The 17,395-nt window shown below is 34.2% G+C and overlaps 2 protein-coding genes across 3 annotated transcripts; one reads left to right on the forward strand and one right to left on the reverse strand.

The window, feature by feature from the left end:
• Positions 1 to 7,625: 7,625 nt before the first annotated feature.
• On the forward strand, positions 7,626 to 11,554 carry LOC132598622 (uncharacterized). Of its 2 annotated transcripts, XM_060311621.1 has the most exons (10): positions 7,633 to 7,771; positions 7,891 to 8,039; positions 8,700 to 8,814; positions 9,399 to 9,435; positions 9,520 to 9,589; positions 9,663 to 9,767; positions 10,052 to 10,202; positions 10,478 to 10,560; positions 10,995 to 11,088; positions 11,178 to 11,554. In XM_060311621.1, exons 2-10 carry the CDS (start codon positions 8,009 to 8,011, stop codon positions 11,260 to 11,262), a joined length of 771 nt encoding a protein of 256 aa, XP_060167604.1. In that variant the 5' UTR covers positions 7,633 to 7,771; positions 7,891 to 8,008; the 3' UTR covers positions 11,263 to 11,554. The 2 variants fall into 2 exon arrangements, with proteins under 2 accessions (XP_060167597.1, XP_060167604.1); XM_060311614.1 differs by having other exon boundaries at positions 7,626 to 8,039.
• A 721-nt stretch (positions 11,555 to 12,275) lies between these two features.
• Positions 12,276 to 16,510, reverse strand: LOC132598638 (monothiol glutaredoxin-S15, mitochondrial). The gene is made up of 7 exons (XM_060311633.1): positions 16,351 to 16,510; positions 15,374 to 15,480; positions 14,807 to 14,941; positions 14,556 to 14,655; positions 14,237 to 14,303; positions 12,569 to 12,647; positions 12,276 to 12,497 (listed from the first exon to the last, which is right to left on the reverse strand). Exons 2-7 carry the CDS (start codon positions 15,443 to 15,445, stop codon positions 12,438 to 12,440), a joined length of 513 nt encoding a protein of 170 aa, XP_060167616.1. The 5' UTR covers positions 15,446 to 15,480; positions 16,351 to 16,510; the 3' UTR covers positions 12,276 to 12,437.
• Between the last annotated feature and the right edge of the window lie 885 nt (positions 16,511 to 17,395).

Here is a 17,395-nt window from a genome sequence, read left to right on the forward strand (position 1 = left end):
TGATGCGCTTCTCCACCTATTTTGATTCATACATCTTGTCTTAAACAAATTGTAAACAGGTTGAGTGATGACATTTGTTGGCTTGAACCCATCTAAATTAACATGCCTTGATTTTTAACTAACTTGGTCGTTTGACACTCTATGGTGCTCTTATTGCAATTTCTCTCGTAAATAGTGGCGGAGCCAATATTTATAAAAAAATACTAACAAATATTAGGTAAAATGTTATAAATTAAATTTGTACTTTTAATATAAAATAATTTCTGAATTTCATTTGCCACTTCGCCAAAGAAAGTTCCCTTTATATGAAAGAGATTCAATCGTTTATATATAATAATAAATAAAATTCATTTTTAGCCTATTTATACCATAGAAAATTCAATTGAATCTCCTTTCCTCCGTTTAGCCCCACTTCTGCTTGTGGAAGACCATAATTCTTCTCTCTCTCTCTCTTTTTTTTTTTTTTTTTTTTTTTTTTTTTCTCTCTTCCTATCAAGCCAAAGTGGGCCTTAAATAGTCTCTCTTTATTGCTTCCTAGTTCCTACTGTAAATAAAGGAAAACAAATACAAATCAAGTTTGATGCTTCATTGTAAGCTCTCAGCACTCGACGTACGTAGGGTCATCAACAATTAGAAAGGGAGGATTCACGCTTTGATAGTCACCAAGAACCAGATGGGATGATTCATGCATTGCTAGAGTGATTACAAGGCGGCTCAATAAAGTTGGTAGGCTAAATGAAACTTTATTAAAAGGCCTTAAGCTTAAAAAAGTATTTCATACATATGTTGAGATGCAAAAGTTAAATAATCATGACAATAAAGCTTATCAATCACATCGCTAAATAGTTCTCTTTCCTTTCTTTTTATGAATTTCTTGTCTTTTATGCCTTAAAATATTAAATCTTTTATAAAGAAAATTAACAATAGGACATACTATTCACAAAAAATAGGGCCGAAAAAATTGGAGCCCAAAGCCTTTGCTTGAGAAAGGGAAGATTCGTGCATTGGTAGAGTCATCAAGAATTAAAGGGGATAATTCATGCATTGATCAACTCACTTTGCCAACAAGTAAGCAAATTTAACGGGAAGAGGGGTTAGGTCATGGAATAATATTATCCTGCCAACCTTCTCTGTTTTTCCCTTTTTGTTATTCTTTTCTCTTCAAAAAAGGCATAGAGGGTGTTTGGTATGAAAGAAAATATTTTTCCAGAAAATAAGTGGGTTACTTACTTAATTATTATATATTGTTTGGTAAGTAATTAAGCAAAAAATACTATTCCAATAGCTATTGTATATAATACAGGCAAACTTATAGGGGATGGTAGTGGGGGTAAGGGTGTGGTGGAGGTAGGGATGGGGATAATGACTGTAGGGGTGAGATGTGTTGGAGGGTGAGAAGTATATAATTAATGTGGAACTAGAAAAATCATTTTCTTATTTTTAAGGAATTTATTTTCCTAGAGAAAAGATTTTTCAAAAAAATTTATCAACCAAATATAAAAAAAGTAGAAAGCATTTTCCAAAAGATATTTTCCTCCGTACCAAACACACTCAATAGTATGATGAACCCATTTTACACTATTAATGTAACAGTTTACTTGTCATACTTTTCAAGTTACTTCCCATTTATTATAAACAGACTTGTAATTACCTTTTGGATGATTTAACTGTTACACTAACAGCATATAAAAATTAAGAGTCCAAAAGTATAATCAGATTCCAGTCTTTTAGTTACAACCGTTCCAAATGGCATAGGAATAAAGGTCTCAGAGGAAAATTGCAACCGTGTACAACAAAATATGCAAGAAAACAAAGACGAAAAAGGGACAGCCATCATTTAGAAGTTGAAAAAGCACTTATCTTCATTGAGGCCAGTTTTTCCTTAAACTAATTCTATCATCAACAACTTTAATTTTTTTACAACTATTAAACAGCTTTTTTGGTTAAATCTGGACAAATTAAAGAGGTGCTAGCCATAAACTAGTGGCAACAGCATATCTTGTCGTTGAGTTAAAAATTAATCCCCCACCAAAACCTGATCTTGATTCTTGAGTATCAAGAGATATGATTATTTTCCTATTTAATTATACTCCTGTAACATGAGTGATACACTATTCGTTTTAAATGGGGTAATGGAGTTGACATTCAAAAGATTACATTATAATTACTATCCAAGAAAGAATTCTTTTCAACGGAATAATTGTTATGTCCGCAAACTGAAATCTTTTTGAGATCACTTGGACAACCTGACAAATACGTCCATTAAGATCACTTGGACAACCTGACAAATACATCCATTATGTTGGCGGAACTAATATTTTCATTAAAAGGATTCAAAGTATAAAAAATTAGACCTACGAAAAAATACATTTTTATTAAGGGGATTTAAAATATAAAGAACTAACACTAGAAAGTCGAAAAAATCAACATTTACTATATAAATATAAACAATGCACAATGCATTCATGACGATAACTCAATGTTGATGGTTTGATAAAAAAAGGATCCGAACCAATTCTTACCCCTAGCTCCACAATGCATTCATGACGATAACTCAATGTTGATGGTTTGATAAAAATACATACTGCCTCTATTCCATGACAGTCACTCTTAATCTGTTCAAAGAAAATCATATTATACTGTGTTTAAAATTACAAATTTAAAGGGGTACTTTTGGTATGTATTAAAAGTTCTTATCCGTATTAATATAATGTAACTATCTTTAATGTTCAAAAAAAAAGTTTTTCTTTAAACATCGTATATAACCAAACAGAAAATACAGGAGTAAGATCGAACTGTCTAGTCATTTTTCTAGAGGTGTAACAAACGTATAATAGAAGGTCCTTTAACACCTATCGAGTTTACATTCGCCAATATGCCCATAGAGGTGGCAAACAGGTGATTGGGTCAAAACTAGGCGGGTCAAAACTAGTCAAGTCAATGAACGGGTTATAACCCAATCCGCCCAAATTTTATTTGGGTCAATATGGGTTAGATCGATATGTGTAAAATAATGGGTCATAACTTAACCCGCCCAACATAACCCAAACATATCCGTCCTCATAAAATGACCAAATTATGAAGCTACTTATTAACAACGTTTTGATTCGAGTAATCATGTGGCCAAATTACGAGATATCAATTGAAATATTTTGGCTTTCTGGTCAATTAGTATTAAATGATTACATATCATTAAATTAATCTCTTTACAAATTTCTTAAACATAGCTGGTTAATTAACTCTCAGTATTACTTTTTAAAACTGAATTACCGTATGACATTTGGAAGTAAAACTCATATGACTAATATATACTCATAGATTACTAGATAGAGATAGAGAAAAGGTGGAAAAAGGACACAGATGATGAATACACGAGCTCAAATTTTAAACTAGAAGATTTAGCAGCTCTTCACGGGTTGATTTATTGACCAGTTAGGTAGCTCAAGTTGACATGTTTAAAAGATGGGTCAGCTTGGGTTTCAACCCAAATTGACCCGTACAGAAATATTACTGACCAAACCCGTTAAAATTTGAGCGGATCGGGCGGTTTGAGCGGGTTTGCGTCAACTTTGACACCCCTATCATGTTGAATTTTTAGTTATATTTAGAACCTTGGTATAAGCTTCAAACATGGCGAAAAGGGTTACTCAGCATTTGCTTCCCTTTTTTTTCCCCTGAAAAGATTCTTGATGCTTTTCTTAATTGTCCTAGCGTAGGTTCAACATCTGAATGATAATTCTCTAGTTTTAAGTCAACTACTTCAATCATGCTCTATTTAATTGGGTTAGTCATTCAAATTCATCTAAATATGTACTTTTCAAAATTATTGTCACCATTTCGATATGTTCTTATGTTTTTAGGATGTAAGGATATTGCTAAGACATATCACATAAAGATACTTTTAATATAGTGTATCGTTATTTCATTTTTTAAATTAAGCTAGTACGTGTTTTTTTCAAAAGGCCTCGTACAATAAAAAATATCACTATACCACGATCAATAAGCCTAGCCCTCGAACCAAGCGTAACGTGGCCTATTACCACGATCGATGAATCAATTGAAATTTTCACTGTGTGTCACCCACTTGATCGAGCATTCATGTCTGTTGAAGCCTCGAGCTAGCTTTTTCTTGTGCACGTGTATCTCCAAGTTACTTTTGATATGGTAAAGATAGTAAATCGACCTTCACATCATCCCTACGCCATGCTCACATTCGTCTCGCCGATTTATCGACTCTAATACCAATTGTTGAGTTAGGTTGGAACGGTGATACTGTCTGCTTTAGGTCAAGCTCGCACAATTTTCTCCTAAAGACCTCATAACTTAACTCCCTCAGTTTCAATTTATGTGAACATATTTCCTTTTTAGTCCGTGCCAAAATGAATAACCTCTTTTATAATTTGGAAATAAATTCACTTTATGAAATGATTTACAGCCACACAAATATTCAAGACTTATTTTAAACCACAAGTTTCAAAAGTCTTAACTTTTTCTTAAATGTCGTGCCCAGTCAAATGAGTTCACATAAATTGAAACAGAGGGAGTGTAAAACTGCCCAATATTTTCAACTACTTTATATCAACATACTCAACAGTAGAATGATGTCTCTAACACTATTTAGGAGGATACAACCTTTGTGTTTTATTCAATTATTTTTGCTCGTCCACCTTAAAGTAAGGATTCCCCTAACTTAAGTCCACGATTCCATCATGCACAAAAGAAGGGCCCAGGGCCACAGGGGGACAAGACGAAGCGGCGCGTAATGGGCCGAGGAATCCGTCTTCTATAGGGCCCTGCACTAAAATTTCATCCTGTAATAAAATATCCTTTTTTAAAAAAATATCTCATCCTGTAATAAAATTTCACGTAATTAAATTGATTTATATGATGGAATGTGTATTAGTTCTTTTTAACATTTAAAAAGATGCACACTGTTAGTGCTGTGTATACAAAAACTCTTTCCGATTTTGTGGCATCGTCTTTCACAAAATGAACTTCGTGTTTATCTGTTAAAACAGCTTTAATGTCCTCGTTAAAAGTAGCTTTGCTTGACTTCTAGTAATCTCTGATTTGGTATTCGAATCATAAGTCTCAGCTTATTCCTTGCTTGCCTCGCTTTTAGGATGATATTTCTACTTGAATAAGTTTACTCATCAGGCGGACCCATGTATTAGGTTTTGGTGCTCGAGCACCCCATTAGCCCAGGCGAATACTCTATATAGACATATAGAAAATATTAAAATTTTGGTATAAAATAATAAATAGCACCCAAGAAATAATAAAAGATCTTGATGCTTTGATTAAAAGGTGGTAGGCTTAAGACTAAGCCAAAGCCAAGGAGGAGTGGAGTTCAAACCCTAGACAAAGAAATATATTTTTTTTAATTGATTTTAAAGTGAGCACCTAAGACTATTGAATCCTAAGTCCGCCACTTCTCTAATTAGTAATCAGATAATTAACGAATCATTTAGTCAAATTGAATCTGGAAATTGGCCAAATTCTTCACTGATAGAAACCAAAATGAAGGATTTGACTGATAGAACAAGTACAATCAAAAATCAAATAGAAAGAATTACAAAAGAGAAAAAGAAAGTAACTCCAGAAATAGACATTAGTCCTAATAAAATAAATAATATTAAAAAATTAGAATCGCCAAAAAATATTTTCCAAATATTAAAAAGAAGAAATACTTGATTAATATGGAAATTCCATACATGTGTCAATCAACAGTGCAATCAGGGGCGTGCTCCTTTTTGCGACGGTATGGTCTAATAGAAGTTAATTGACTCATATAAAATAAGTGAATATTAGTCTTCACGACAAGTGAGGGATGACTCAGTGGTTAAGCACCTCCACCCACGACCGGTAGGTCCTGGGTTCGAGTCACACTGGAGGGGAAGTGTGGAAACACACTATAAATCCTCCTAAATGGGAGGGGAAAAAAAAAAAAAAACATTAGTCTTCACAATAAAATTCCCGTTGTGTTCTATTTCGTCAAGTTTTAGGCCCGCTTGATCATGAAATATTTAAGTGTTTTGCGAGATTTTTTTTAAATAATTTAACTTTTACTCGCAAATTCTGTTACGAATTTTATTCTACATGTGAACTTTCACAAATGTTGCTTCGACTTTAACATCAATTACTCCTCCGTCTAAAATAGATTATCTTACTTTTCTTATTAGTTTATCCCAAAAAGATTGATTCATTTCTACACTTAAAAATAATTTAACTTTATGAGATGATTTACAATCACACAAATATTTAAAAAGCTTGTTTTATACCACGCATTTTAAAAGTCTTTCTTTATTTCATAAATTTCGTGCTAAGTTAAATTAAAATAATCTTTACGGAGTGAGTATTTTTTGGGTTTCAAATTTAACTCAAGTGTTGTAGAGGGAGAGTGAAGACAGTCATGCAACTTTTGTGGTTGTGGAGTCCCTTTTCAGTATAAAACGAACAAAAAAGCTCATGATGAATTTTTAGACTTTGGACTTCAAGAAAAGAACTTTGAGCCACTAATTTATAGGTGGCAAATTCAGAAAAGCTAGAGAGAGAACCAATTTTGAAGATAAAAAGCTCATTTACTTTTTCCAAATGTTGTCCCAAAGATTTCCAGGTTGGTGACAATATCTATACCTTTATCTGTACAGCCGAATTTACATCATATGGCACCTTTTTCTGAACGTCCCAGAAAATTTAACATTATTATTGCTATTTAAATCTTAAAAAGTCATACTATCCCATTTTTATAATTAAAAATTTAACTTTAAAATTCACATTTCATCTTTAATTAAATTATTTATAATTCTATAAATATTTAAAATTTATTTTAGACTTCAAGTTTGAAACGTCTTACTTTCTTTTTAATAGTGCTACATAAGTTGGGACGAAAGAATTATTATTTTAATTATTCTTTTAGTATTACAACTCAAATGTGTGTGCGCTTGCCCGCACGTGTAATATATATAATGACGAATCCAAAAAATCCAACACGTGGATTCAAAAATTATAGTGGAAGAGTTAGACACAATTTTTAGATTATCTTTGCATCTTACTTTTTTATTAAATTTCATGTTCAGTCAAATATCGCTACATACGTTAGAACGGAAGAATTATTATTTTAATTATTCTTTCACTATTACGACTAAAATGTGTGTGTTTGCTTGCACACACGTGTAATATATATGAATGATGAATTCAGAAATTCCAACACTAAGGATTCAAATATTGGAACGTAAGAGTTCAAACAATTTTTAAACAACCTTTGCCACTGCACAATGAAAATAACTGGACAACTGGCATATATTATACGTATCTATAGCTGGTGAAAATAGCAATGTGAAATTTGTGCTCACTTCCTCAAGTGCTTGATTGAACATTGTTGGGAGGCATAACAATATCACAATGATGATAAATTGGACGATTGAACTTCCACTTTTTAAAAATAAAAAGTTAATGGGTATCCATCAATCATCAAACAATACATAAATAAATGATTGACAGATTTTTTCTTTTTTCTTTTTTTTTTTATACCAAATTGTTATTACTCCTTCTTGTTTTCAGTAATATTCTTAGCTTTATTTATTGCCCTGCCCAACAGGTATAGATTCTATTCTCTCTGTAACTCTACAAGCTCTCTCTCTCTCTAAGCTTAATTGGAAATTAAAATGGACGGATGAATTTTTGTGCTCTGCTTTGATTCTCTGTTTCAAAAGATTGCCTGCTTTTTCCTTTTCATGGATGCCCTTTATATTTCTTTATCAGTTAATAGGTTGTGTTAGGCACAATGTGCAGCTGGTTCACACATACTTAAGTCTTTATTTTTTGTTTTCTGCATATTCACATGCCTTATTCTATTTTGGGCCTACTCTTTTTTTTGGGTATAAATAGGGACTACTGGTTGGCTTGTCTTCATTGCATTTCAGTACCATTTCTCAGTTCACTTGTGTAGAAGCTGGTCTTTCAGACAGTACTACTGAGGTTGCATTTCATCACTGAAGAGAGAGATATGAGTTACTTAAACCCTTCAACTGGCTCTGGTTAGTTGCATTCTTTTTGCTTTTTGATACCCACCTAGTTTAGCATTGAGGGTTGTTGTCCTCTCCTTTTGAAATGCTTTAATTAGCTTATTGATGTTATATAATATCAGACTGAAATGGGCTTAAATGGAGCAACATGGTTCATATAGTCAATATAGTCGACCCCAACTTGCTTGGGATTGAAACATTAGCCTGTTTGGCCAAACTACTTCAAGGCCAAAGATAACCTTTTTTTTTTTTTTTTCAACAAAGAAATGTCTTTTTTCAAAGTTGAGGTATTTGGCCAATCTAGAAGGAAAAGTGCTTTTGAGTTGAGCAGAAACTGTTTTTGAGAAGTTGAAAAAAGTAGCTTCCCCCAAAAGTAATTTTGAGAAATACACTTCCGGACACTAATTGTTGTTCAAAATTGTTTTGTCAGTTAATTAGCCAAACACAAACTGTTTCTCGCCAAAAGTGCTTTTTTGATATGCACTTTCCAAAATAAGCCGACTTTAGAAGTTTGACTTGTTATTGTTATTGTAGCTTTTGTTTTATGTCCTTATGGCAATAGAATGAGTAAAGCCACTTTGACATTGCAATAGCTATAATCTGTGTGCTAAACATCTTTGTTTCTTCAAGCATTTGATAGTGAACTAATAACTTAGTCAAACAACATTACAGGAAGTAGAACTTCTAGGAGCACATTCGAGTTTGGGAGGACATATGTAGTGAGGCCCAAGGGAAAACACCAAGCTACAATAGTTTGGTTGCATGGCCTTGGTGATAATGGCTCCAGGTAAAATCTACTTTCCTTTTAAGCCAGCATTTTATGGTTAAAATATCAAAAAGATTGTTCCTTTCTTGTGCTTAGCTATGACTGCTTCTCTTTTTGTAATTTGACACAAAAGCAATTGTATGAAGTCACCATGATAAGCCACCTATGATCAGATGTTTAAGTGTTTTCTGCAATTGCTATTTCATTCAAACCTTTGGAGACATTTATTTTATGCCAAAAATTGGTGAAGGAGAATATACATACTATACCCTGAGCTATTCATGAAAACTTTTGAGCTTTTCTCATCCTTCATATTAGATTTTTGAAACTGTTCTCTTAGTATGGAGTTCCCTGTATCAATTACAAGAATCTACAAGGGAAAGGTGTTATTCTGTTAAACCAGGAGAAGAAAAAACTGGTTTAGAGAATGTCAATTACTGACGTGTCCAATTAAGAAGTCGGTCATTGTTAAATGTTTTTGTTAGCTCACACTTTTAAGATTCTTAGATTAACTCTATTGGTGGGAAAAAGCAGAGGCACCCAATCTCACTTTTAGAATTTGTTTGCTATAATGGATTTGCTGATTGTTTCGCTTCTTTATGCAGTTGGTCCCAACTTTTGGAAAGCCTACCCCTTCCTAATGTAAGCAATGAGCTTAGATAACTCCTTAAATTTTATTCTTCTTTATCCTAAATCATTGTTTGTGAAACTATATAACCTTTGCAGATCAAATGGATATGTCCAACGGCCCCAACTCGTCCCGTAGCTATACTTGGTGGATTTCCTTGCACTGCATGTAAGAATGAAACCAAACGTGTCACATGTTAACTTTAGTAACTGTCACTAAATGCCACCTTATGTTATTTCAGGGTTTGACGTGGGAGAACTTTCTGATGATGGTCCTGATGATTTTGAAGGCTTAGATTCTTCAGTTGCACATATTGCAAACTTATTGTCAACTGAACCTGCTGATGGTAAGTTCTAGATAATCCTTCAATGTAGACCTAAAAATACTGGTATCTCCTGTGTATTTGTTATGCCAAAATCCGTATACAATCTGATGTTCTTATTTACTACTGTGAATGCTTAACTAGTCGCGTAAATTTCTTAGATTGCCGGATAGAGTGGAACCAGTATGGGGACTAACCCCAACAAGATTGAGATTGATGCTTAGTTGAATGATTTTTTTGTTAAATATTTGTTTTGTTAGGTTTATTTTATTCACGATCTGATTAGCAATTTAAACTGTATGGTACAGTTAAACTTGGTATTGGAGGCTTCAGCATGGGTGCAGCGACTGCGCTCTACTCAGCAACTTGCTTTGCACAAGGAAAATATGGAAATGGAAACACTTACCCAGTCAACTTAAGGGCTATCATAGGTCTAAGTGGGTGGCTTCCAGGTTCAAGGTGTGATTTCCTATCATATCTCAAACTATTAGTCTTATAACATCTCTTTATTCTCTTTCACCTGGGGAATGACATGAATTAATAGCTGCAATAGATTTTGGATAAATTATATATAGTCTTAAAATTAGCTTCTTAACCGTCTAAAGCTTCTATTATTCAAGCGCTCTAAAAAAGGGAGGTACAATAAAAAGTAAAGAGTGCTTATATAGTTATTTTTGTGTTTTTTCTTCTTAAACAACAAACTTACATTGGAGTTAACAACTGGAATTGTGCAGGAACGTGCGGAACAAAATTGAAGGATCACCGGAGGCTGCAAGACGTGCATCGTCTTTGCCCATTCTACTCTGTCATGGAATGTGTATGTACTTTACTTGCAAATACTTGTATAAAACCTTTTAGTTACTATTTTTAGCTTATACATTGCCATAGTACGTCTCTCTGAGTCCTCGAAGGTCCATACTTCTGATCTGATATACAAGTTCCCTAACTTTACCTCGGGTCTTTTATCACTCCGCAACCACAAGAAACAGAAACAGTAGTTATGGATACAGCTGCTAGATTGCCATTATATAAGAGTGTTTAGAGCAGAAAATTGTCTTTGTTGAATAGTGGAATTAGGCTTATTTTCATAGAATATCAACTATATGCTCCTTGAACTCTTATGAACTAAGGCAGTCTTGACCTTGTTCAAAGGAGGGCTCTTATTGTTTTCAGCCTGTAATTCAAGTTCTAGACTATTAGTAACATGTAATTTGCATAACCACTTTTACCTTTTTGTTTTGTAATTTACAGGCGATGAGGTTGTTCCTTACAAATATGGAGAGAGGTCTACCCTTGACTTAAACTCAGCTGGATTCAAGAATCTTGCATTCAAAAAATACGATGGGTATCCCTCATATTCCGTTTTTACTTTGCAAAATTGTAGTTTTCATGGCTTAAGGAAGTGTTTTCTAAAACGACTATCTTATTCTGCAGGCTTGGTCATTACACAGTGCCAAGAGAAATGGATGAGGTGTGTAGTTGGTTAAGTGGAAGGCTCGGCCTTGAGGGTTGCCGATGATAAATTCACTCAAGAGTTTCATGTTGTATAAGTAATTCAGGAGTGATGACAAATGCATGATGAAGCAATAACATGGGAGTATACACTTGACAGTTCTATGTAGTTAATTATGCCTTTGGTGAATTCTAGGACCTCAGTCTTCCAGTTTTGACTCGAAAATAAAGTTTTGGATGTGTTTTTCATCACTTGTAGACACTACCTGGACATTTTGTTCTCTTCAATTCTACTCAGAATTTTGGTAGTTATTGTATCATGTTGTATCAATATTAATGGATATTGTGCCTATTGTGTATCTCTGTTTCTCTCTCCCTCCCCCTCCTGCCCACCCCAACCGCAGTCCACACACACGCGCATGCTTGTTTCTTTCATATTGTGGACCTTAAGTTCCATGGAAGAATATGTTACAACTGAAACACCGAAGAATTGAAATCTTAGATCAAAACACTATGTATGGTGGTATGAACCATCTCTTGTCTCACCAATCTAGTATTGCCATAGAAGAGAACTGCGTTTACGGGTAGCATATCTTTGAAAGATATCTTTCCCGTTTTTCACTACGCCCTTTCAATCTTGAACTACTTGAACAAGAAGGGCAACGTTTAGACGTTTAACTAAAAGCATCATCCATTTTCCAACTAGCTAAAGATTTCCAAATGGCCACTCTCTTTGATCACCAAAAGCAATTTCATCCATTTCTACTGAGTTGGAAAAGTTTGGTGTAAACTCCAACTTTCTCTGGGTTGAAGGCCAGAGTTTTCCTGGTAAGACATAATAGTGCAGAACTTCATTTAGAAATTTGATGGCTCAAACTTTTTTCTCACGCCGGTTGATTTCTCTTGCTAAGATACGGCTACCCTAGAAAAATCACCTTCCCCGAGTGACTGCTGTATTGTCAGTTGACGTGCATATGTCGATGGTGTATCTCACATGCAAGTTACAGATACTAGAAATACTACTAATTTTGAGCAAAAGACATTGAATTTTATCAGTTTAATTAAGTGGAGACAAAAGTATGAAGAATATTATTTGATCGTTTCCACTAAAATATGGAATATGGAATTAAGTGTCACTTTTATTACAGCTCGCAAGCCTAAAGATTACAAACTCAATGCTAGAAATATTACAATAGTTCGACACACAGGCAGAACAATTCTACTTTCTGCAGTAACATTATCTCATTCTGATTTCCCCTCGTTGGCCACGATAGTTTTCAGCTTTTCCTTGAGTTCACCGCTCTGCATGAAAAAAGAATTGATGAACGTTTCACTTAACCAATCGAACTAGATTCACATAAACAATAAATTACCTGGTGCATATTGAGGATGATATCTGATCCACCGATGAACTCCCCCTTGATAAATATTTGTGGAAATGTGGGCCAGTGGCTGAAATATATACAGAGACCATGAGTCCTCGAGCAAACATATAGATAAGTTGCACATTATGAAGAGTAACAACTAAAGTTAGTATTTTTATAACAGCAGTGTCTGGACAACCTTGCACACACCTCGACTAATCCCACCAGGTACCTACTACCTCCCACCAGCACACGGACCAGGTGAAATGTAACAATTACTTGGAAAACTTATTTTTCTCAGTGTAACAACTTTGGATTGAATACAGATCTCACAATGTATTAATGTCCCAAAGGTTAGGAAGAGGAGGCGGTCAACAGTTTTTTTTTTTTTTTTTTTTTTGGGGTACATCAGTGCATAAACGGTACTCTGGGAAATGACTAGTTTTACTAATACCAGATTTATTACCTCAAGATGGAGGCTAAATATTCCTATTTTACATTTGAGTCCAGAAACTCATGCATTGGTATGACCAACTAAGAGCAGTTAGAACAAGTTAGAAGCAGAGAACTGATGCCTACAGCTGATTATCATAAGTCCCTTCAAGAAATACATATACCAGTTAATGTGGTTTTGTCTATGCATTTAGTTACCAAGGAAAAACTACAGAAACAAACAATTTGAGAGTTCAATATCAGCAATCCTAGTCCAGGTTCTTTGAAGACGAAAAATGTGATTCAGTAAGAAGTCTGGACTATGGTGGTAGGCAAAACGCCAACAAGCTGGATAGAAGCAGAAACTAGAAGCTTCTCTGCCGAAATATCAGTGTCCTAATTCAAAGGATAATTCCTTTTCATGCATGAACTATATTGCAGCCATGTTAAACATGCCAAAGAAAATAAAAACAGAGAAAAAGAATCAAGAACATGTGCACCATTTATTTAAGAGGCAAGTTTTGAGTCATTTCTTCTTTATGCATACCATAGATGCTACGGAAAGAAAGAAATAGAAGGGGCTCTGAAAAGGTGACAGAGGCAACACATAGCTTAAAAATAGATGTACAAGAATTTTTTGGTGTAATCAAGATGATTTTCCTTTAGAAAAGAGATAAACTACTTGTAAAGTTCTATGGTCCCCACTTGATGCTCTTTAAAATGCACTCACCATATACAAAAAATGGGTCATATTAGAGATAAAAAAATGTAGTATATAGCCTACATATAACTCAAATAACTATAGAGCCAAAGAGTCATCACCAGGATTATGTAAATGTTGGCACCGCCAGCTAAATCAATGTCATACCATAAGAGCAAAAATAATCAATTGTAACCGCATTTAGTCACAAGAAAAAAGCTGCCTTGACACTCTAACCTCCATCAGGGGAGGTCGCCAAAATAGCATCTGACCTTATGAACAAACCATTAATCATTTCCTGAGTTTACTACGATAGTAAATGGTAGCTGATATCCCACAGCTCAGAAAATATTGACCCAAATGACCCCGATTTATCGCAATGATGTGCGTTAACGTTAAAAAAGATAACTGCACAGATCACATTAGAGGGCGAAAGATGGCCACCTAACATCTAGAATTGGGTATCAATCCCTTGAAAAAAATGCAATTACAAATTCGTCAATAAAAAAATTGTAGAGCCATAGACCAGTTAGCATCAAACTAACCTGAAAGCTTTTACAGCATTCTTAAGCTCGGGATCTTCTAAGATATTTCTGGCACTTATAGGAGCATCTGCAAAGACCATATTAATTGGTAAGAAGATGAAAAATAATTAAGGCCAGGCTATAACAATATTAATACTAGTAATTGTTCAATTTATGATTCTGAGGGTTCTTATCTGAATAATAATAATGAGGGGAATCCAGAAAATTCTAAATTGCAACTCCTTGATAAAAATTGACCTCTACCAGAAACCTACACTTGCAGGTGAAGAAGATGCAAAATCCAAGAACAAGAGATACCATTTATAACATATGGACTTACTGTATGCTTTCAGCACTCTGACAGCCAATGAGCTGAATCCACATTGAGGAAATTCGGGAACACCTTTCATGTATATCATCACAGGATTTTCCTTGACATCCTACAATAGAAGGCCGACAGAATAACTAAATTTGAACACTTAACAGAACAGCATATAAGCCAAAAGGATAACACAATCTCTATATTCAAGTATTGAAAATAAAAGAGCTTTGACTTGACAACAAACAGAAAATAGATAGTGACTAAGCTACCTGCTCAACAATATTCTCCAGAGAAAGACCTGAACTCTCAAGCTTACTCATAGGTCTAAAATCTTCATGAGTGTCAGGATCACTAGGCACACTAGTTGAATACCGCACTTCACCCTGGTAGATAGACCTTGATGTCTATTACACAAATCAAGCAACAGTTAAGCATAATAGTTTCAAACAGATATAACATAAAGAGCCTTAGGGAAAAAGAAACCCTTCTGTCTTATCCCGTTAACGGGCTAAACAAATTAGTACCAAAGTTGATGCCCCAAAATTTCATGAGAAGATACCAGATGGAGACATATTTTCGAAGAGATTAAACCAAATGTTCCTAATTTCCCAGATTGTATTTAGGTAACGAAGAGATAAGCTATAGTGTCCAGCGCAGAGCAAAGGGATGCACAAAGTTCAAAGGGAAAAAAGAAGGTAAGGAACTCCTCATAGTAAAGCTCAAATTTTTATGTTGCACGCGACCAGCTAGGTTAGACAAAGCAGTGGAAAAAAGGCACTAATTGATGCATTGTTAACAGTAAGCATAAGCAGGATGAGAGTAGTATCAATTCTCACAATAGCAGATGAACGTGCAAGCGGATAGGCTGCAAAACGCTTCAACATTATTTGAGATAATGATCTCGCCATAATTTCAGACCTGAAGTTTGCTCAAATTCTTTCAGCTGCAGGGATAATTAAATAAGAAAAGTTACAAATCAGTTCTTAGTGCTTCACACTCTCAAAAAGATAGTAAGAAACCTGAGCTACAAAGCATACTGTCCCCTTATCAGACCAATGAAGCTAAAATATCAAAATTATGTTCAAGTAGAGACTAAATAGTGGATCCATATAGCTGACCCTGCAACTAGTACAGGATTGAGGCACTTTTGTCGTTGTAAAGACTAATAAAAAAATGGTATTATCAAAGACATCCCATCTCTATGACCCAAGAATCATGTCAAACCATAACAAAAGTTCTAGCCAAGGGCGAATTTAGGTAAGAGATATGGGGCACGTGAACCTGTGGTCATTCCGAAAAATTAAGTATTTTATGTATATATTTTCTAGAATTGAATGGTGCACTTGGTTGAATGCTAGCTAAAGAAGAGGGATCGCTTCCTACTTAATACTTTCTTTTTTCTCCCTTTGTAGTGGTGCACTCATGTCCTAAAAATCCTAAATTCGCCTCTGCTAGCCAAATGCTCTAATTTCAAATTTGGGTTAAACTAAAATATAAATATATAAACACCAAATTCGTAGAAGCAATTCATCGAACACACTATAAGCATATGAAACTAAAAAAAATTCAAACACCCATTTCAGCAAACAATAAAAAGCTTGGATTTTGATTTTCAGTCAATGAATCCAATTCACTGTTCAAAATCAATCGAAGGGAGCACGCAAAAATTAGAAAATAACATGAAAGCAATTACTACTAAATCACGACAAAAAAAACTGGTGTTTTAAATAAATCTGTTGGCCTGCCAAGCAAATAATAACACAATAGGGAAAGGTTAAAAGAATGAATAGATGGGGAAAAATCGAATATTTACCACTCAGAGAAGAGAAAATCACAACGAATCCTTTGGTTAGGCTTTGTGTTTTGCACTTCTAAATCAGGTTTACGTAGTAACGGTGAGAGGGTGATGAAAAAGGAACAAAAAACGTGTATTATCTGTTCTGCCCTTAAAGGGTTCCACTAAGTTTGGGATAATTTAGTCCGTGTAACAACAAGGTTATATAGTCCCACCGTTTGTAATTATTTGTTGGCACATACGTACAATAAATATTTAATGGATGGAGATTAGTCAGATAAGGGTAAAATTAGCTAAATACCCACTTGATTAGTATTTTTTAAAGAGTGTGTAAAACCAAAAAAGAGACAAATAATTTAAAGCGGAAGAGTAACAAAATAAAGTGAAATTCTAATATAATTAGGTGATAAAAATTACTTGAAAAGCACATATTATCCGTTTAATGATCTATTAAAATAGTGGATAGGAATAAAAAAGCATTTTTCACGGATGATACGCTATTTATTGATCATTCGTTCTACCACAATGATTTAGAGAAAAAAGACATTATGCTTGAGAAGTTCAACCATCTTATTTTTGCGAATGTTTCTATTCCTATTTCTTAAAGCATCTATATAACGGCACGTCTAAGATTTTAAGAGTATGAGTATTCTATTAGGACACGTGTTCAACCTCTAGATTCCTACAGTGAAATTATATTTTTGAGATTTTAGGTTCATAATTTTGTTTGCAGTAAGTTTATTGATATTCACATATAAATTTAGATTTAGTATAAACAATGTTGGGATTTGTTGAACCACTATAAAGTAAGCTGGGCTGTATACAACTCTGGATAAAGATAAACAACACCGATACATATGTGAAAGTAAATAATTGGTGGATTAAACATTGACACATTCTCAAATCTCAAATGTTGGTATTTGTAGTGCTCTATGTATTCTAATACTTTTTAAAAAAAATATTACATAGAGGGTAGAGAAAATGGGGAAGGAGATTATAACGTGAAGATTTAAACCCTCGCCAACAAAGTAAAAATTCAGATAGTCAACCAACTGATCGACTA

The sequence above is a fragment of the Lycium barbarum genome, chromosome 1 (genome assembly GCF_019175385.1).
Source record: "Lycium barbarum isolate Lr01 chromosome 1, ASM1917538v2, whole genome shotgun sequence".
Taxonomy (NCBI): domain Eukaryota; kingdom Viridiplantae; phylum Streptophyta; class Magnoliopsida; order Solanales; family Solanaceae; genus Lycium; species Lycium barbarum.